This window comes from Cottoperca gobio, chromosome 12 (assembly GCF_900634415.1).
Source record: "Cottoperca gobio chromosome 12, fCotGob3.1, whole genome shotgun sequence".
Lineage (NCBI taxonomy): Eukaryota > Metazoa > Chordata > Actinopteri > Perciformes > Bovichtidae > Cottoperca > Cottoperca gobio.
The window spans coordinates 5,784,205-5,806,266 of NC_041366.1; the positions used below are offsets into that span (position 1 = coordinate 5,784,205).

A 22,062-nucleotide genomic window follows, 5' to 3' on the forward strand; every position below is an offset into this window, starting at 1 on the left:
GTATTGCAAGTCAATGTTAAATAAATCAGAGACATAAAACACTTTTGATTTGGTTTTATTGAAATGATAACAAGGCTTAGGGAAACATTAGAAAGTGTCACAGAAGACGTGACTGTTTGTAAAGCAGCAAAGCGTCAGTTTCCCACTTAAAGTTGGTTATTGCAGCGTCACACAAGCTTTCCTGGGCATGAATCTATGACTTTTAAAAACAATAAATATAAGGGGCATCTAAAGGTGCAAACATTTAAACTGGAAAAAGTACCTTTTTTAAAACGGCACGTTTACTGTAAACTGGAGGAAAGAATATTAAGGCATCGGTTGTATTACTGTTTATAAGCAGTGTTTTCTTGGCAGTGAGTTTTCCAATGTTGCAGCATACCAAGACTTTGTTTGCATTTCACTAGTGGACAGGTTTTATTGTCAGCATATAAAACAAATGTGAAAAATTGGTTTCACTAAAACTAGTGCAAACCTTACATAAAGCCTGTGTATCTGTTAAAGCTCTATTGCTATTGTTTGAGACAAAGTGAATCAGAACCCTCGACCTGTATCCCTCACAAACACAACAAAAGGTAAAAAAAATTCTGGCCGTATTGGCAGCTAAAAAAGTCTTATGATTGAAGCTCAGTGCTTGCGGCAGAGCAGCGGGGTCAAAGGTCAGGGCTGATGGGGAGGGAGGGTGAGGGGAGATCTCACAGGGCTAGTTCAGCCATGGCACGCTCCAGGGGGTCGCTGGTCCAGTACTCGTGGTCCCAGCCCAGGAACCAGCCGCTGAAGGTGGGCGGCTCAAAGCCCTGCTTGATTTTGACGATGGGCGTCCTTGAGTCTCTGTTGGCCGGATCTGTCTCGATGTAACGGGCCGCTGAAGAAGTGGAAAAGCTTGAATTAGTACTAGTCATGGAGTAAACTTGAATCACATACGCACAGCAGAATAATGTGTATTTGCTCAACAAGCGGAAAGGGAATCAAAATCTTATTGTACCGACATTTAAAGACATGCAAACTGATCAGTTAAGTTCAGTATGAGGTAAGTTACCTTGAAACAGGTTTAATGATCTAATACACATATGCTGTTTGACACTATTATCTTTAAAACAAAATAAGATTTAATCAAACTTAAATAAGATTGTATTACTCGTGTGCTACGGAGGCCCTGAAAGGCAAGTGAGAAAACAAACATCTGGTGATCCATTTTCTGTTCTAAACTGTTTTCTGGTGAACCGGTGGAAAATAGGTTTTGCCAGGAAAATCCTTAATGAAGTTCCTTAATTATGAAAGAAATAATTCATCTGTTTTTAATTTTATAATGAGAAGAATTATGATGTTTGATTTGTAAGAAAAATTATGAATATTCCTTGAACTTTCTCAGAAAGGTCAGTTTATGATGCCAATTTTGAAATATAAATAAAAAACATGGAGGCAAGTTCTAGTGGCATTTCCCTTTTTCACTCCCACTATTTCATAGGTCTAAATGATTTTAGTGAATAGGTGCCACATAAGTAGATATCATATTTTAATAATTTGATGTTGAGATTGTTTCCCCAGATGTTCTCACCAGACTGCATGGCTTCAGTCTTCTCTTCCTCTTGGGCCTCATTTCCGATCCAGACGAACACCTAAAAATGGGAAAGTTTGAAATGTATTTGTTCCTTCCATCTTTTGACTCTGCTCTGAATCTGTGCAGTGCGTCTAAAGAAGTCAAAGCTCTGGTTTTTTTTACCTGCTCCCAGGCGTCCAGGATCATGACATCATCGGTGGCGAGGTCTTCTTGGGTCATCTCCCCGGGTACCTCCTCGATCTGAGAGGAGGAGAAGGATTTAGTGGAGCTGAATGATGACCATTTTCTGGTGAAAATTGTTAACTGTTCTGTGGATTATCCAGAGTAAAGAAAAGTTGTCAATGAGTAGAGGAGTTTTTTGTTGTTGTTTTTTTTAAACCAAAGACTTACGATGAAGTTTCCAGTCTTATTAGAGCAGGCGAAGAGTCTGGGTGGGTGAGCGTCCATCTTGTCCTTGAGTCTGGTAGAAGTACGATATTCTGTATTTCCACCCAGAGCCTCCCAGAACTGATCTGTGAAGAGGAAAGACACACTCCAGGTTATTACAGTGTCATGTATTTAAACAGGAAGAACACATAAAAACACCTAAAGGTGTTCTAAGTAATAGTTTGAGATTTTGGGAAATATCACTGCTCACTTCTGTCAGTTAAACTACAAATGAACTATTAAATACTACTACTACTACTACTACTACTACTACTACTACTATACTATTAAATATGTTCTGTAATAGGTAAAGTTTAAAGTGTAAAGACAACACATTGTAGTTTCTTGGGGGGCATGTGCTGGACTATTTTTAAGCTAACCCGCTTTTAAGCTAGCTTCATAATTAGTGGACACACATGAGGGCGCTATCTATCTTCTCATCTAACTGCAAGAAAGTAAATAAGCATATTTCCCAAAATATCAAACTATTGCCTTGAAGCTGCATTGATGGATATGTTGGCCACTTCGAGGCAGAAGAACCAGCTGAAACTGACAAAGTACCATAAAGTTATTTTGGCTAACTCACTGGCAAACAGAAACAGCAACATTAGCATTTATTTGGAGTCTTGTTTGAATGTTTGTCGGATGAATACAAATCCAATATTCACTCTCCTTTTCGCGCTGGTTTGGTCTCCACCAAAGTCCTAAAGAAATATATGTCTCTTAAGCCGCTAAATGCTCAACTATGTTCTCTAGCTGGTTAACTGTGTCTGCTGTTTGGCGCTGGGCAGGTAGTGAACCGTAAGTTTATCATTGCTTACACAGCATCCTGTTGATGTGTCTAATTAGCGTGATGAGAGCGCTGAGACTGAACCTTACAGTTCATCTGCTGCAAAACAGAAACATAAAACCTAAAGATGCTGAAAATCTGCAGAGTTGCTGGCACGTCTCTGTGGGTTTGTCATTATGACTCATTTAATTCATTGTTGACATGAACAAATATTAACTAGTGAAGCTTCAAAGATGTACAAAATGTGTTGTTTTTTAATTAATAGGAATATTGAATCACAATGTGTAAAAGTGTCAAAGTTAAATACCATTTGCATAGTTTGACACATCACTTTCCGTGTAACAAATTCCAACATGTTTCTATTTACTGCGAAAAGGTTAAAAAACTCAGTGAAAGTTCACAGAAATAAAAAAGTTAGTTGTCTCCAGCAGCCCTCAACTGAGGCCAGTCCTTAAAAGCAGGGTGTTTATATAAAATATTTGAAATTGTTAGCAGAGAATTCAGTTTCTTCTTGAGCTTTGAAAGCAATTCACAAGTCACTGATAACATCTAAAGGGCTGATGCAATTGCGTCTCCTTTGTTTTAATATAAATGAACACAAGCACTTTAGCCGAGATACAAAAATAAAAACTATTTAGCTTCACATTAAAGCGTTATTTAACAGCTTCAGCACAGTTTGTAGTCGAGTACGTTGACTGTGGTTGGACCTGACGGCACAACAAAGAGGGAAATTATTATTCTGTGTTCATCACGTTTCCTTACCGGTCTCTCCTCCCTCTGACAGCTCAGACGCAGACACTCCCAGGATGTCACACAGCTGCTGGGCTCCCTGCTTCTCTGTGTCACTGGCACCCACGCCCACCCACAGGAAGGAGCTTCCGGGGGTCACCAGAACAAAAGCATCGTTGGAGTTCAGGTTGGATGATGCTACGTCAAGCTGCATGGATACAGAGATATTGTAGGTTAACTGTTTGTGTTTCTAGCTGGTATTGTTTTCCAGTGTAAACAAATACATTTTTATTCAAAAAGACTTTAGAAGATCGCTTTTATTTTTACAGTTGCAAAATGTACAACCCCAATAACATATCAACAAGTGCAATGGATATTATAAAATAGAATATAAAATTCTAGGGTGCAACAAATTCAGGAAAAAAGATTTACTGGACAGCATATTTGGCAAAAAAAACCCACAATGGAAACAAAAGTCTTTAAAGTTACAAGCTGTTATGAGTAAGAGTACAGTACCTAGTAAAAGTCGTCCTTGTAAAAGGTTTTAAAAACTACCACTGGAGTAAGATTAATTTGCAGAATCAAGGGCAATCTACTGCAGCCGTCAAACTTATTTAATCTTTTTTCAAGATATCGATAAGAATTCTTAAAAAGGGAAGACCACAAAATACTTTTTCATGTTTTAAATCAGAAAAGACAAAGAGGAGAAGAGAAGAGACAAAATGACTTTGGCTGTCGAAACCTGACAGCAAGAGTTTTTGAAAACTTTGTTGTACTAGAAAAGCAAAGTCTTTTATTTTTATTTTTATCTGCAGAGATATTTTAGAATAAAGCTGGGGCTACAGTTTCCATAAAAATGATACCATGCAAAGACCAAAGACCATAAATGCGTTCATCCGTTACTTAATACGGTATCACTCAGTCCCAATAAATACAACTGAACCATTAAAAAAGACTCATTCAAATCCTGAAGTGCTGGTCATTGTACTTTTTAGCAAACATTACTGAAACAGACTTAAATACTGCATTTGTTGAGGTCTATTTTCAGCTGCACATTAATACACATTTGGTGCCGCAGTATTTTCAGCAGGCAGGACGGTGTGTGTGGGCTTGAGTAAAACATTGCCTGTTCATGATAATAATTGATGTGTGTTTATTGTTTTTGGAAGACAATAGAGCCCCTAAGGCTTTAGCTACATACATGATACTTGTTGTCAGTAAGAAAAATATAGAATATTATCCTGTAAAGTCACCTGATTCCGCTGTAAAGTTATACGACGCACGCTCTCTTACCTCCACAGCTCTGGTGTGTCCTGCAGAGTTGGAGCGCACCTGAAAGAGGCGCGTCTCTGCGGGAGCCGACTGACCTCCATCTCTGGACGTTCCTCCCTTGTACACCACCATGGGCTGTCCTCCAAACAGACTCATCAGGTGGGCCGGCTCTTTCCCTTGCGACACCATCACCTGGTACACAAACAACAACGGTAAAACTTAAGAACGATAAGACGGTTTTTACTACAGATCCTCCCTCGTTGTGAAATATGCATCAAGAATATGTGAATCAAGTGTGGTGCAGTCCCGATCACAGACACAGGGTGGCAGCATGGGGCTGAGCCACGTGTTCACTGTCTGTGTCACAAGGTGGTGAGAGTTTGTGGATTTAGGACACAGAGCGATGACGCAGGTGAAGACTAATTTTTATTTATCTCCTTAGTCTGCAGCTTTTTCAGAAATATTTAAAGCTGTCAGCTCTTCTCATAAACCAGTCATCATAGCCAATTATGCTAATCCTGAGAGGAATGATAAATAATCATTAATGGGTTTACTGTGCTACACAGTAGTACACTTCCTAACTACAAACATTCCCAGCAGTCGTAACACTTTGTGCATCCTCTGTCCGTCAGCAGGATTTCTTGTGAACTGATCTTTAAACAGCACAAAAGTTGTATTTTAGTTTTGTTATCTTACTTCAAATCTCTCTTTCAATAATAGTCAGATTGCTCGTTTTGGTTGCTAAAATGTTGGGGTCTCTCTGGGCATCAATGTGTGTCTGTACCACAGGAGTATCAAAAACTGCTCCTTGCTGTTTTTACTATATTTACTATAGATTATGCTCTGTTGTTTATATGTTACTCTTCGCTTTGGTGTTTGATCCATTACATCATGCCAAAAAAGCCAAATAAATACAATTTAAAAATTAAATATTTATTGAGATGTTTGTTGTTTGATTTTTTATTAAATAAAAAGTGGGTTTAGTAGAAAATATCAATATTCCTCATAGTATAATTTGGGTATCTGTACTAAAACTCAGGTATCATATCAGTGTTAGTATCATCAAAACATGCAAAAGATATCCAGTCATGTACATGTAAATTAAAATCAACTTAAGTTTGACAAACTGAATACAAAAGTGTCAAGACGTGTCCAAGACAGCTGTTCTATCCTTTAACAGTGAGAGCAGGGAAACTTCTGGGAGCTACAACGTTACATCTGCAGATGTTTCCACACTGCATGGATTAAAACAATTGAACGTCAAGGATGGAGGATCATTTTGTATAAGAATACTTTCCAAAGTTTAAATAAAGTAAATATGTTAAAGTTAGACAAATAAAGTGAGTATCTTCCAAATTTCCATTCTTCCTCTATCCTTTAACACACACACACACACATACATACACACACACACACACACACACACACACACACACACACACACACACACGCACACACACACACACACACACACACACACACACAAGGAACATGAAGGTTGAACATGCAAAGTGAACACACACACGAGGAGTGTGAGTGCAGAACACAGACTGACACGAGGACAGAGCCAGGATTCACACACAGTTTACAGACTGATGTTCACAGTTCTTTCCAAACTCTATAATCAGCACTCATTGACAGTCAGGTCATGATCTAACATCAGGTCAGAGCAGAGTTTGGAAACAGGGCTGCTATTTATGTGGAGACGACAGAGTCGGCGACAGAGGAGGGAAGCTCCCATTAACATCCACATCGGAATGTCCTGTTTGTGTTTCACAGAGATGGATTCCCTGTTAATTCGATCATCGCGTTTGTTAAGTCTTAAAGGAGCCAGATAAATGGAAACAACATCCCTCAAAATCAAGATATTCATATTTTTCTGGATGGTGGGAAAAGAAGAAAATGTGGCTTATTTTGTCGCTGGCTCTGGACAAATTTAGTCATTTTGGCAGGATGAGACAAGCAGGGAATGGAAGGAAGGGAAAATACCTGAGTGGTTATATGAGCACCAACAACCTGAAGACACAGAAAAGGTGGAAAACCAAGGAGGACAGAAGCAGCAGCAGGGAAACCATCAGGGAGAGAAGAAACAGTAAGAGGATGTAAAGGGGAGAGAGGAGGTGACTGCACTGAGTAAGCCAGAGGACAGCAGAGACTTTAATAACACAACAGATGAGATTTACAACAGCGTATTAGGGTAAGGGGGGGGGGGGGGGGGGGGTGGTAATATTCAGAGGAAACGTTTTTTGTCAAGGAAATTAAAAGGCATTTTAATTTTGTTCAGTGCCTTAAATTATCTTTGACCTGTGACCTGCAAAATGTCTTTCTTAGATTTTTGGGTTGCTGGAATTTTTTTAAATAAATAATTCCTGACAAATGAGGACATCTGTGACTATATGCAGACACAAAATCAAAAACAATTATATCAATTAAGACATACGCAATGAGTTTTAATAGCTCCACAAGTATTCTTTAAAGCACCTCAAGTAAGTTTTTTCTCCCAAATTCATGAGTTTATAATCTCAGAGGATATTCAAGTTTTGTTCTCATAAATGTACAAATTTATCTCAGAGAATATCCAAATTTACAAATTCTATTTGAGTTATTCTCAGAATATTACTCACCCCCCCTGGCTTCATGTTTTTTTATTTTTTGTATGTTTTACCTACAATGGCCCTAATGCGCCGTCGTGAGGTTGAATATGAGTTCATGAAAACTAAAAGCCACTAAAGGAACAATATGTTTCACCTGCACAGGACCCCCGCCAAGCTCGTCGTCCAGCTGGGAGCCGAGGATCGCACAGGCCCCGATTTCATCCTGACTGGAGTCCACGCCCTTCCTGGGAGACAACGTCAATGCATCGTCATTACACTGAACATAATGAGGCACAGACTGGGCTCCTTTCAAAGTCAAATAAAAAGTAGTATATGCTACTACTACTATATCAAAAGAATAGTCCCTTCAATTATTGACGCTTAAACTAGATTAAAGTTGAACATTTTAATTTTTAACAATGGATAATATATATATATATATATATATATATATATATATATATATATATATATATATATATATATATATATATATAGATATATATATATATATATATATATATATATATATAGATATATATATATATATATATATATATATATATCTATATATATATATATATATATATATATATATATATATATATATATATATATATATATATATATATATATATATATATATATATTTTAAGAGATGTATCTGAAACCTTTATATACAAGGTATACATTTCCAACTTAACCCTGATTTGCTCCAGGGAGACTGTCCCTGTACTTAATTCAATGTAAGTCGCTCTGGTTAAGAGTGTCTGCTAAATGACCTGTAATGTAATGTAACATGAAAACACTAAACTGCTTGTGCAAGAAAATTCTACATTCATGAAATGTATTTTACTTCTGCACATCATTTAACTCGTTCAGGCATCCTGCGGAGTTTTCTGATTCTCACCACATGTAGATAAAGTGTCCGTGACGTCCTCCGAAGCTGTAGTTATAAAGGATGATGTAGCTGTCTCCTCCGTAGAACTGTCCATGTGTGGACGGATCCACCTCCGCCTTGTCGGACCCCTCAATACGCCAGATCTGTCAAGTATAAAAAACAAGTTACAACATTGTTGTATTTAATGTTTTATCCCATTTACTACAAATTAAATTGATATTAAATTATTACATTAGATGATAAATTACATAACAGTATAATTTTCTAGATGCGATGCTCCTCCTGTTAATCACTAAACACATTTACACTTCGTCAACAGGATGCGATCTGCATGGTAAAAAGCAGATCGCCCCCTACAGGATGAGAAAGTAATAGCCGCAGCAGCTGAGGCTTTAAAGTAGCCTACTGTCCTTTCTCCAAGGCAGCTGTTGATTTCCATTCATTTCTGTACTCTTGAAAACCAAGTTTCAGAAACTTTCTTTGAGATAAATCACGACTGGGTTATCAATCGCGCAACATAAGGTCATCAAGGTAGTTCAAGGTGTTACAAATGACCCGTGTCCTTCCTCTTACCTTTTTCTCTCCGTTGCCGTTATCCACCATGCCATGCTGGGCTGCCATGGCAGGAGAGTCGTGCAGGCTGGATGCGTCGAAGGCCACCTTTTCGATTTTGGCGATGCTGTTAGCGATGTAGACCACGCCCAGTCCCTCTGTCTGCTCTCTGTCCCGCCAGTTCTTGAAGAACTGCTTGAAGAGCGGCGTCTCGCCCATCTCTGGCAGAATCTGCACCTGAGTGTGTTTGGGGTAACCCATCTTCTTGATGAACTCGTCGGCTGCTTTCATGGCTTCCTTTCGTTCATCCATGTTGGCGTCTTTGCCTGTGAGCAAAAGAAAAGATAGCGGTGGTATGTAAAACATTAATTGTGATATGAGTATTTTAATTTTGAAACAAATGAATAGTATCTGCGTTGTATGACGAGCTTTCTGTGGGAGTGACTCATTAGTGCAACAATATTCTATTTTTCTCATTGTTTAATTGTGAAAAAAGTTAGCTTAGCATTAACACTGGAGGCAGGGGGAACAGCCTGGCTCCCTACCAGCACCTCGAAAGCTCACTTAATATCATAGTTACATCTTCTTTGTTTAAGCCGTTCAAAAAGAGTGGAAAACGGACATACTGCTAGACAACCTTAAGGCAAGACTCCAGGAAGTCACTTCCCCCGGAAATAGAAATAGACACAACCCAAGAGAAAACTAAACAAAGTGTAATTTTTACACTTTGGTATTTGTACTGACATACAACATATTTATTACTGAGCTTTAGGGATGCTGGTATGAGGAAATGTTTTTACCTGGACAAAGGCAGGCTAACTATTTCCCCCTCAATCTTTGCGCTAAATTAAACTAAGCTAACTGTCTCCTGACTCTTGCTTCATATGTAGCATACAGACATGAGAATGGTATCAATCTTCTCACCTTACAAAATGTCAAACGATTCTTTAACGGGGACCTAAACTCTTAATATGTCACTGTAGCTCAAAGCCTAGTTTTTCTCGAGATCTGGCTGTGAGAAGTAATTCAGCTGCACCTGGGCTCACCACGACTGGCAAACCTTTGCTAAATGAACATTTTAGGAATCCACTGCAGCTTCCTGCACTGACCTTTCCAGACGAAGATCTTGCCATCGGAGCCGTGGTCCAGAATGAAGCAGTCACCGGACTCTAGGGCGCTCTGTGCGAACGGGTTCTCTGCTGCCACCAGCGCAATGCTCATGCTTCCATTGGCATTGGACACCTACAGGAGGAGGTGAAGGATGGAGGACGTTGTTCAGGCATGAGGTGTCACTTTTGTGATAATTACAAAAGAGCAGCTGAAATAATATCCCTGTCACTTAGAAATGATCAATAAGTATAACTGTGACGTTAATAAGTCACAATGTTTTGACTTTCAAATTATCACTGAAAATACCCAGATATTTCAAAACTGGTTTAAAACAATTTGCATGTGTATTTTATAAACTTTATTTATGTTTACCTCTCCAAGAACAGAACCATAATTAACAGTAAAAAACTTCTTGCCGCAGCAACATTCATAAATTAATATTTTAATAATTGCAAAAGTGAAAAGAAGCACTTGGAGTAAGTGCAAAGGAGCCTATAGTGAATACTTTTAAAATCTGATTTTCACCTGGATTTGTATTACTGGTTATTGTATTTGTGCACTTTACTATATCTGCATGTACAATATAAACAGCAGTGTATGTTTTGATTATCCTGCCTCTTAAAATAATTGTGCACTAACATTATTTGTTGCATTTGTTTTGTAATAAAAAATATATTTTCACAGATTCACAGATTATTATTCTAAATTGAAAACAGAAAATAATGAGCCCTTTATAACAAGAGATGTATTCCCAGAGATATTAAAGAGAAAGAGACAGCATGTGTGTTTAGGTTGGTCACCTTGTAGAGTTTGGCACTCTTCCTGTTTGAAGCATCAGCTTTGATGTCATCAGAGGCTCCGACAGGCAGATCTGGTTTAGGCCCCAACACCTGAAGACAGAAGCAGCAAGTTTTAACACAGATGTCAGTTTGAGACTTTGCTTGTTCTCATCATTCACTGATCTCACCTCCAACATCTTCTCTCTCTCCACCCCCTCGTCACAGACGTAAACGCGGGCCCGCCCACTGCGCTCGTTGTCACGGATACCCTTGGCGACCTGAGTCGCCTTCAGCTTCTCGAAGCGGTTGCTCTGGGAGCCACACCACTGGTAAATCTCCTGTAGAAGAAGAAGAGCAGATTAAAAAGCAGATAAGTAGAGTGGAATTTAAACAAGTATTTTGTGTTTTACAAAAACAAAGACAACCTTTCCCATGATCCTTAGCTTCTGTTTGTTAAGCTGACACAACGTTTTGTCCGTGTAGCGTATGTCTACTTAAAAACCCTCCCTGTGGTAGTGACAATCGCACCATATTATCACAGTAAGTATAATATTGATCTCAGTGTGACTCACGGCTCCCAGGTCCAGGATGAAGCAGTCTCCCTGGTTGAAGCTGTCCCAGCTGACCGCCACTTCCGTTGCCCGGACAACACGGCGACCTTTGACCTGGAGCACCCGCTGCATGACCACCTCGTTAGTGACGACGTGCTTAAACCCAGATGCCACGCCGCCTTTCTGGAAGGTAAGAGTTGCATTTTCAAAATAAAATACCTGTCTTTTAAGAAAAGTGGCTCCAACCTCCACAAAAATACATTTAACAAAACAAAGAAAGATTTTTTCATGAATATTGGGAAATTTACAAGATTTACAAAATAGTGGCAAACAGGAAATCTCACTTCCTATATACCAGTACCTATATGTGATCCCAGGTTCAAAATGCACCAAAGCAAAGGCAAAAAAACACACGAAACATGCATCCTCTCCTTGTATATAGATGTTTTACAGCTATAAACATGCAAACTTACCATGTATTTGAGTCCAGACTTGAAATAGCCAAGAAAGGTTTTGGACTCGTGTCCCTGGACCTCGCGGTACTGGATGGGTTTTCCCTTCAGGAAGTCGTCCATTTGGACTGTAAAGATGGCCGCCGAGCCTCTCTCATCCTGGGAACAGAAATCACCTGCACCAGAGGAACCACAGATGTACTCCATATTAATTCTCGTCCTTATTTCTATCTCAGCAGTCTGTACATCTACTCAGAGAGCCACATTTTGTGATTGATGAGTTCCCTCACTGAGGACTGAGTGAGTCAGGAGGTCGATATGCAGCAGCAGCAGTGGGCCAGCAGACACGTTTATACAGGCAACATTATTCTATTTCAGTTGGTGGGTGGGTTACATCAGATCCTGTTCGTTGGTAAAAGCTGTTTCCATGATCAATCAAGTTGACTAAAAGGACATGAAATCAATAAAAAAATACGACTTTCCTGTTTGGTGATGACGCAGTCAGACACTCTGTCTTCTGTCATCAGGACTAATCTTTAGGTTTTGGCTGCTCCAAATACTAATTTGGATTTTAATTTGAAAGTGACAATGACTTGTTGTTGATGTCGCTGTCCAGTGAAAACTAGGGCTGTGTATACATTAAGATAGGTATCATGATGCAGGGGATACGATTTAATATATCGCAATACTGTTAGCGAGGCGATATATGGCGAAAACTGTCATCACACCACCCTAGCATACAATTTGAGGAAAACAAAGTCAATGTTTTTTTTGCAATCCGAGCAGTGGAATCTGCATTTGCATTTATCACAGACCCTGTAACGTCCAACATCAAAGCACTACTTTTTGTGCAATCTGAGCCACTGTTTGTCACAAATCTTTGTATGTAAACTATTCATTAAGTATTGATAGTGTTTTTGAGAATCTATACAGTATCACAAAACATATTATCGCAACAAGTATCAACATTTGACATGGTTGAAGGATTAAATTCACCTTAATGCAGGGGTGTCAAACATGCGGCCTGGGGGCCAAAACCGGCCCGCCAGAGGGTCCAATCCGGCCCGCGGGATGACTTTGCAAAGTGTAAAGATTAGTTGTTTTGATCATAAAGTAAACTACTGTTCCAGATACCTGTGACTAAATGTGTGTGCCTTTGTAGATACACTGTGATCTGTAAGTTGTAATGCACATGTGTAAATGATAAACTGATACTATTGTTGAAATTGCAACTTTTCTTCTTAAGACATTTCAGGTTGTTCATAATGTTTTGTAAAAAGATAAAATGTGAACATTTTCAGAATGTACTTTTTTGCACTAAAACAAAGGGAAACGTTTGGAGTTGTCGTTATTTACAGGTTATTATGCTGTGATGTTACTGGTCCGGCCCACTTGAGATCAAATTGTGCTGCATGTGGCCCCTGAACTAAAATGAGTTTGACACCCCTGCCTTAATGGGTTGAGAAGAATTATCCTACGCTTAACATTTAAAAATCCCATTTCATGAAAATGATTAATTAAGCTGCATGGTTGTCATTGGACAGATTTATTCAGACCACTATATCTTTGTCTGTATACAACATATGAAAACTCAACATGTCGCCGACGTGCAGTATTCTTTTTTTAAAGCTAGCTACTGTCAGCGTGTTCTACAATATATAAAATAGTGGAAGAAAGTCATTACTGTTAGAACATTTTCTCCAATACTGTAGCTTTACCTCTACATACAACATTTAAATGCTGATGCATCAGTTAATAATCTTCCACTATACATATCGAATCTTATTATAAAGGGGCCATTCTGCATGAGTAGTTTAATACTTTTGCAGATAAATTGTCATTTTAAGCCACATTTTTAATCCAGAACTTTAACTTGTTATGAAATATGTTACAATGTGGCATTACTGCTTTTACTTAAGTAAATGATCTGAATACTTAATCCACCAATGGCAGTATTTGTTTGTGTATGCTGAACGGTGCAAAACGGTTTTGACTAAATCCCTTGTACTGAAACCAAAACATCATATGCAACATATGAGGCTTTAGATCATTGAGAAAGTGTCAGTTATGAAACTGCACTGTATCCTTGTTGTAAGCTTTTTAAGTATGATCACAAAGCACATCTGTAACAGGAAGTAAGGCCTGTCACAATGGCTGATCTAAGTTAGGAGGATGAGACGCAGCTGAAACATAAAACACAACAGCAGCGGTAAACGCAGCTTTGTCTGTTAACGTACAGTCTCGTCTGTTGTTTAAAAACAACACGTTTTTCTCCTCTCATCCTCCCACATTCAATACCTCACATGGAAATTGTCACATGCAAAAGAAAAAAAAGGCTGAATGGATCCAAAAATGTTTGTCTCTTTTCGCATTAAATATTGATTTGAATATTCTGCTTTGAAGTAGAATCATTTTTTTCTCATAAGTATATTATATACATAAGTGCTGGATGACATAATTACATTTCTTTAAATCAAATTCACTTTTTAGAGATCTTGTGTACACATGTTTTTCTAAGGAGCTCCTAAGGGAACCAGGAAAAAAAAAATATATATATATATACATACTTTTGTGTTCTCCCGAGAAACTTTTGAATTAATTTTCAGTTATGAAGGAGAATGTAAAAGTATTTTTTTCCTTACGGGATCCATAGTTTTAATGTGATTTTACAATTAAATCTAATGTCAAATAATCAAACAATATGTAAACATGTTTTTAAGCGGATATTCCCTTGACCTCTGCTTATTTCCCTGTCATCATAACGTCCGTCTCACTGCACTCACCCAACCAGAAGTGGAGGTCGTACTGCAGGTTCCCCGAGCGTTGTTTGATGGTGTTGAGGAGGAGGTAGGCGTCTCCGGTGTAGAATCCCCCATACAGGTTCTCGGGGACAGGCACCAGGTCGAAGTTCTCCACCCTCCACACCTGGAGGCCCGGCATCGTTCCGGCCCGATCGAACTCTGGGTGCTGCACTGCCATTCTGCCTGCAGGGAAATCACACACCTGAGATTTAGTGCTTTTCTACCCTGCTATACTGCACAGAGGAGAGCCGTGGAGCTTTGTAATTACCTTTTAAAAGTCAGACCCTATTTGTGAGATGTTTGCTCTGGAAAGCCACTCCCTTTAAGGCTGAGATGTTGCCATGGATACAGCGATAAAGTTTAGGGTTACAGTTAGATATTAATGGTACAGCAGGGTGAGTCATTGATGCCCTGTGCTCTGGGTGTTTCCTATGGTAAGCAGGAAGAGGAAGCCCAGGCAGTTATGACTCAGGCATTGTCATAACAGGCAAAAGAAACCCTGTGTGTACTTATATATAGGAAAAGATTTGTATAACTAGATATAACTTTATGCATGCAACCACAAATACCTGGACACTAGGGGTAGGAGATATGGCGAAAATCTTCTATCATAGTCATCTTGGTTTTGGCTTTTCTTTAAATGTGTCACCCATGTCCCTATGGTCTCCCAGTACGTTTATAGCACAGCCCTAACAGCCAAAGCTTCATGCACACACATATCAAACACTTCAGCCCTATCTCAGAGCATAAAAGACATGAGGCGCCAAATCAAGAGTTTCAAGTAGGCGTGTGTCTGTGCTGCATTGGATTCCAACCCGCTGGCCTCTCAGAATAGCATGTGTGGATGTTTGAGATTTTTAAGTTGGTAAAATCTTTGTTATGGGCGTCTGGAAACTGTTTCCAGAACAACAGTTAGTGAGTTAACAACAAGGTAATCAGGTTTGGGATTATTCGACACGACGGTGTAAGGTCCTCAAAAGACTTTAGAAATATGTGTTAAGCTTCATATTTGTTCAACTTCTATTAAAGACAGCATAACAAAGAAAAATAACTCCATACTCTTAGTTACTGTACATACGATTTAAAATTTAAATGTTTAAAAATGGACTTGTACTTTACTTGCTACATTACACTTTAGGTCCATATATCTATGTTGTAAATAATGTTTTATTTTTGAGAAATAAAGTGTTCTTATATTTGTTTGACAGCTATAGTTGCTTATCAGATTAAGATGTACGCATACAAAATGTAAGATCTTACTAAATATGATGTATTATTATAACTGTAACTACCCAATTGTATATAAAGTCATTAAAATCACACTGATAACTTAACTTTGTTTGTTAACAAACGTCCACACGGTGCCTTTAACTTGGTAAATAGTTATCATAACTGATAATAAAAACGTTGTTGCTAACACTTCTGTTCTTGCACGACTTACTTGTAATGTATTATTTATACATTGTGGTCTTGCTGCTTTTATTTAAGTAAAATATCTAAATGCATCTTCAACCTGGTAACTATTTGCAATGTCAGATAACACAGTTCACACTACATGCAAAAGTGAACAGATGTGTGCTCTGAGGTTTTGCAGCAGACTCTGACCCACATATTAGTGGCTCGCACAGAAAACAGTGCAGAGAGCAAACAGCTCTGAAGTGAAGCCGTGTTCTGAAATAAGAACCTGACCTCTCTGAAAGGGGCTCCTGTGAGCTTCAATGGTGCATTTCTTCTTTATTTTGCTCATTTAATTAAGTGATTATGTGCTTATAAGACATTCAAACCCTTTTAATGAAGCTCAGATTCAGGTATTACCAACAAATCTAAAAGCTGGAGGTCATGTAGTTCAAAATAAACACAGAATCCAGTTTTCCACAGGAATGCTGCTTGGACCAGCTGCCTCTCAATTTGCATTACTAAAGTCCTCACTGGAGCAAGAATCCATTCTTCTAGGCGGCTGTCTGCCCACAAACATGGCAGAAATCTGCTCCTGACCCTGCAAGAGGGAGGTGGCCAACCAATGTGGGGTTCCTTTTTCCCCATTTTGGCTCTCCTCTCATGTAACAGACTCACTGTGCAGTATTTAGTAGGAATGTTTCAGCATGGAAAAGTTAAGTGGATCATTTTCACAGTCAACTTTCCTGGTTTTTGTCCTGTTGTCAACACATGTGGCTAGCTGGTGGATTTCTTTAAGATGAATTATTTGGATAGATATTTGACGTTGTACTGCAAAGAAACAAATACATTAATGTGTGGGACTATAGAGAGCTAATACATGTACAGCTCCTTTAGAAGAATGACATGCAGTCAAAACACCAAAAAATGTAGCCAAAACAGCTGGGTACACAAGAGTCATACGAGGTCATGAGCCGTCTGAGCTTCCATGACACCGCAGCGCCTGTGTCGGGAGGCTGCTGGGCCATTCCACTGGGATCATTATTGATGGAGGTTGCGGAAAGCTGAATTTTCCTACAGTGGCTCTAAAGAAGTCTGGTGGAGTTCCTGGTCAGACAGCAAATCTGCAGCGTCTGCTGCCACACAGGAAGGTTACACTGAGCGAATGTTAGCAATGTGTGAGCCCTAATAAGTGTAGCCTGAAAACAAACATACCAATAGATATATGCGATAAATGGCATTGCGATATTTTTGCATGTCCAAAAACATGTTGATAACCAAGTCTTTCATATTTGTTTAAAACTAGATGTGTTTCTCCTTTCGACCAGAAATGTGGGCTTTTTCTTTTGGGAATGCATCTCCGCCCCAGCCTTGCAAAGTCATGGCTAGTTGATTTGTGTACAAAGCAAAGAGCTGTCTGTAAACAGGCAAGAGGCCGAGTGTCTCAAACTGTGGTAGAAACCACAAATGAGATGCATGTTCTAAATGCGCTGTCTATATTTCCAAAGAATGTTCCTAAAAACCTGAATCATATCGGCATATCCAACATGTTTTCATCAGAAAATGCTACATATGGAATAAGGCCTAATTCTAAATATCCAAACGTATTGTGCTGTTTACAGGACACGTCTCAAATTCTGAATGTTATCATATTTGGAATATTAGTGTGCATGTAAACGTAGTCAGTGAAACAGCTGTGGATTTTGATCGTCCGGTTTAAATGTATGCAATCTGGCGCAAATACCGATCCAGCATATTAGATCTAGGAGCTGTGTTTATCAAATAACAGTCAGTGAAAGTTCCTGTTGGATGTCTGTTCAGGCCGGTGAGTGGACAAAGTGGACTGATAGTCAAGATAAGATAGATTAGCCCTTTAGCTAACCAAAATCTGTGTGTTTCTCTGTGATGTACGTAATGTTAATGTATTTAGGTAGAGGGATATATTGTCTGTAAAAATTATGGAATTGATTCATGTTATCTCGACACAAAAGTCATTTAGGAGGCGCTCAGTTATCATAGTTAAGTTAGGGTTAGCGCAAGATTTTAGAAAATAAAAATAAAGAAGTGAAACAGGAAATAGTTTGAGCATCTGAAATGCTGAAACACAAATGAGGTGGCTACCACATCTTCCAAACTGCAACTTCCTAAATATCTGAGGAACCGTCCTAAACAACAGAACAATACAATAACGTTATGTTCCCAAACCACTCGTAATAAAAGAGTAACTTCTGCTTGAGTTGATATACAGCCATTCATTAACTTAAACAGACACACCCAGCAATATGAACAGCTCGCATGCAATATGTGAGCTGAGCATGGGGGTCCTCATTAACACAGAGGCGGCTGTACAGCAGAGACATGCAGAGTCCCTGAAGGTAGCATAGGGCGTATTAAAGCCAAAAACTGTGAAACATTACAGGAAAACTTATCACTTCAGTTTTCACTTCGTAACTACACTTGAAGTAAAGTTTGACATTATTGCTTCTAGTGTAAATTTCATGACAAAAGTACTTTGTCAATCCCTGCGATAAATGTTCAAAAACATGCTGCATACGTAGCTCTCTGGTTGCCTGAAAAGTTGACTTGTTCAAGAAGTCTCTTCATCCAACAGCAGCCGAATACCTTTACTCTGAAACATTTCACCTGCTGAATATATCGCTTCTTATTCCAAGGGCCTTTGTTTTTGTGGCACTAAATAAATATGACTGCCTTTGATTATGATCTTCCCTTCTGATGGAGAGAAATGCTCCGTCTGTCTTTGCACATCAAAGATGTTTTCTCCCACACTTAGATACTCGTACTGCGTGCGATTTAATAAAGCAAACATCAGACGGGGGGTACACAGCATCTGATTCACCTCACACTTTGAAAAATCAAAGCCGGTATTTAAAAATGTGATAACAACTGTGACAAAAGGTCAATAACAAACACAATGTAACAGGAATGAGGGAGAAGGTTAGAGAATGAAATCTCGTTGTCGTTTTTTTTACAAATTAGAAGCTGACTAAAACAACAGTAACCATGAAATGTCTCTGGCAGATGCAGGTTGGATAAAGTGACTCAGGGAGGGGTAGTTTGACTCAACACACACACACGGCTACAAGCTTAAATAGAACAGGTCACATGACTGTTGGGGAGTGCTTCTACTCAGGCGTGCTGGGAAAACCATATGGTGTCTATAAGCACCTCTGCAGAGCCCGAGGTATTCCACAAGTTTCTGCCCTCTCCCTGTGGGCTCTTTGCCCCCCCCCCACCTCCAAATAACCATGAAGTGAGTCTGTCAGTCCAACCTCAGCTATTTGGTCCCCTCCCCCATAATCACCAGCCTCTCTTTTGTGTCTGTCTTCCCTTGAGGCCTCAACACTTGATCCGCTGCACGGATAGCAACAGTGGAGTCAGATGATTCGATTTATTATTTCAAGCCCTTGTGATTTGTTTGCTGGTGTCCTACTTCTAAAACAAGCCCATAATAGTCCTGAGTTTCTGGGCTTCTGCGCTGAGTTTCTCAAAAAAAGTTCCTCTTTCAGGGAAAGGGGATTCTTGATGATTCATTTTCTCCACTCATGCCACTCTGAGCCTCTTGAAGGCCGGGCAGCTGTCCTCTTGCTCGCTCAGGACAGATAACACTCTGCTTCCTGTTTACACAGTGTAAGACAAAGACAATCAAAATGGCTGTTTATGACTTAGTAAATAACCACCCTGATATATGATCGGTTGTTAAAAAATACGAGACGCTTGTTTCAGGAACAATCTAGCTGAAACCAGTTCTGAGCTAAATTAATCATATCAAGCAAATAAACTCATATTCCTTTCAAAATGGCCTCTTACTTGAAAGATATTGACATGCAATGCAATCTTATTAACAGAAATGTATGTATTTAACATGTGAACTTTAATGCCTGCAGGTAATGTGATGTACAGTATATCAATAGTTTCTAAATCATTGCCCTGTCCAAATGCAACACGCTGCTACAAGACACCATGTGTGTTTTAATACTTAGGTGTGGCCCTGTTCATCCTTCACTGGAAAAACATTGACCATATTGAATTCAATGGGAAAACCCCAACTTTTCTCCTGAAATACAGAGCACATATTTCTACAACGTATGGTCTCAGTTGCTAACTTCATCTCGATTTTGAAAGTCTCATGCAGAAGATATTAAAGGATCTAAAAATATGGCTTAACGGTCGATCAAACTCTCTTGCTTTTGAAAAACGTCCATTAATGATTAAGAGAAAGTACTCGACCTTAGAGAAGATATGAAGATCATTTAAGGAGTTTCTAGAGGGGGAGAAATCTGCAATAGCCTGTTTAATTATTGTACTTTGAAATGTTTTTTTGTATTGACCTGTCATCACAAAGTATAATTAGATGGCCCCTTACTTGTTTGTTTGTTTGTTTGTTTGTTTGTTCGTTAAAATACTTTGGGAGTTCTGTCGAACATTCAATGAATACATAAAAGATATTACAGCACAATGAGTAGGTTGTGGTTTGTAAACACAACATTCTTTTTTTAGGACTTTTATGAAAGTCCTAGTCATTGTGCCTTCAAGGTTTATAGAAGGATCTGTTTGAGTTGTTTTGTGAATGCCCCACCCAACAACGACCCATTTAACTGTCCAAAAATTGATTAAATTTAGCCAACTGAAACTGTTTGGGTAACGTTAGGGAAAAACTGCCTCCCCTGTTAGAAGAAACCAAGCCAAGAAAGTGTTTCATATGCTTTGTATTTCAATAAGTAGTTGGACGTGCTTTACTCTACAAATTAAGTGATTTAAGTGCAATGGTTATAGGTAACCTAGACAGCCCCAGTTTTAAACCAGACATCTTCTGACCTGCAAATCACCAAATCCCTGTTTACTGGACTTTTTCTTTGTCATGCCTCCACTTTTGCTGCTGAGCGAGGACATGGAGGACAGTCATTGCATGACTGCATAACCACAAGTGTGTGCTTGTCAAGAGACGTAAATATAACTTCTGTTTACAATTAAATAGTTAAATCTAACTATGCTGTCATGTGAGGACAGTCGACTAAATTTGTATTTCTCGCTCCAGCAGCTGACAAACATTACAGTTAGCAGCTACAAAATGTCCCCTTAAAAAACATTATTTTGAGCCTAGAAAAGGCATTTTGAGACCTAAAAGTAAAAATGGGAAACATGTCCACAGAGCCTACAAACATCCCCACCAGTTCAGCTGTCCTGCCCTGGTAGACAGAAAACATGCACACAGTTGTTGTTTGAGGATTATAGTTGCTGGGTTAAGGCATCCCTTAATCTCTGTCCGGCTGGCAGCTGACTGTGGATCTGACAAAGCACCTTCTGATTGGCTAACACAAGTCTGCCTTTATCTCCTACACTCATACACACTTATACACTACACTGACTGACTCTCAACCACATAAAGGATGTTGTGACTAACTTCCTCAGGAGCACTTCTACTATTTGATTGTGTGTTTCTATGGCAACCACAGTGCTCCTTATATAGAGATGAGCAGCTGATGATGAAAATCTCACAGATGTGTTGAAGTGAGACGCTCAAACAAACTTTGTTTTACTGTAATGCAGCAAAATACAGCATGATAGACAGGTTTCTTTGGGTTTCACATCATGGCAGTCTGAGGTCACTATCATGAAGAATGTGAGCAAGCCTGGTCAGAATAAGCAGAACCACACAGCATTATTAATCATCATCAGGGTTTCCACTGCTGTCCATATATGGCAGCTGCGTTGCACTTTTGACAATAAAAGCAGGGTTTACACGTCTTTGAATGAGCAAGACAGACAGAACTTGGCTTCAAGTAAACCAATATTTTACACGCAGAGAGAAGCCACGTATTTAGCCCTAAACCCTCCCTTTCTTCCCAGCATATCAAACCTTTGTTCCAGCGTGTAAAGTAACGGTTCATTACTGCTGCCCTCATTAAGACATCACATTCATAAATCTGTGCTATAGGCCTACAGGCTGTTTCATCGCAGAAAGTGGGTTTTAACGTACCTGAAACGTGTAGATTGTGATCGGTGTGAACCTGAGTGAGCCGCGGTGAGCGCTTCTAGCTGCAGCGGGAGCAGAGAGGCGTCGAGTCGGCAGGCTGCGGAATGAGGAGCCGCTGTTTATGCTTCTGGCCCGGGACACTCCCCGTTATGACACT

The 22,062-nt window shown here is 39.2% G+C and overlaps 1 protein-coding gene across 2 annotated transcripts; it reads right to left on the minus strand.

Moving 5' to 3' along the window:
- Positions 1–39: 39 nt before the first annotated feature.
- On the minus strand, positions 40–22,062 carry gsna (gelsolin a). 2 transcript variants are annotated; one of them, XM_029444050.1, is made up of 17 exons: positions 21,909–22,062; positions 14,498–14,698; positions 11,736–11,890; positions 11,284–11,445; positions 10,900–11,049; positions 10,733–10,822; positions 9,932–10,064; positions 8,844–9,148; positions 8,280–8,413; positions 7,524–7,614; positions 6,765–6,791; positions 4,797–4,967; positions 3,537–3,711; positions 1,949–2,070; positions 1,721–1,798; positions 1,556–1,616; positions 40–862 (listed from the first exon to the last, which is right to left on the minus strand). In XM_029444050.1, the coding sequence occupies exons 2-17, from the start codon at positions 14,691–14,693 to the stop codon at positions 693–695; spliced, it is 2,220 nt and encodes a 739-aa protein (XP_029299910.1). In that variant the 5' UTR covers positions 14,694–14,698; positions 21,909–22,062; the 3' UTR covers positions 40–692. The 2 variants fall into 2 exon arrangements, with proteins under 2 accessions (XP_029299910.1, XP_029299911.1); XM_029444051.1 differs by lacking the exon at positions 6,765–6,791.

Coding starts and splice junctions, on each gene's coding strand:
- gsna (XM_029444050.1), bottom strand. CDS start 14,693: ATGGCAGTGCAGCACCCAGAGTTCGATCGGGCCGGAACGATGCCGGGC. Junction 8,414..8,843: donor ACGGCAACGGAGAGAAAAAG/GTAAGAGGAAGG, acceptor TATACTTGACAG/ATCTGGCGTATTGAGGGGTC. Junction 1,799..1,948: donor ATAAGACTGGAAACTTCATC/GTAAGTCTTTGG, acceptor TCCTCCTCTCAG/ATCGAGGAGGTACCCGGGGA.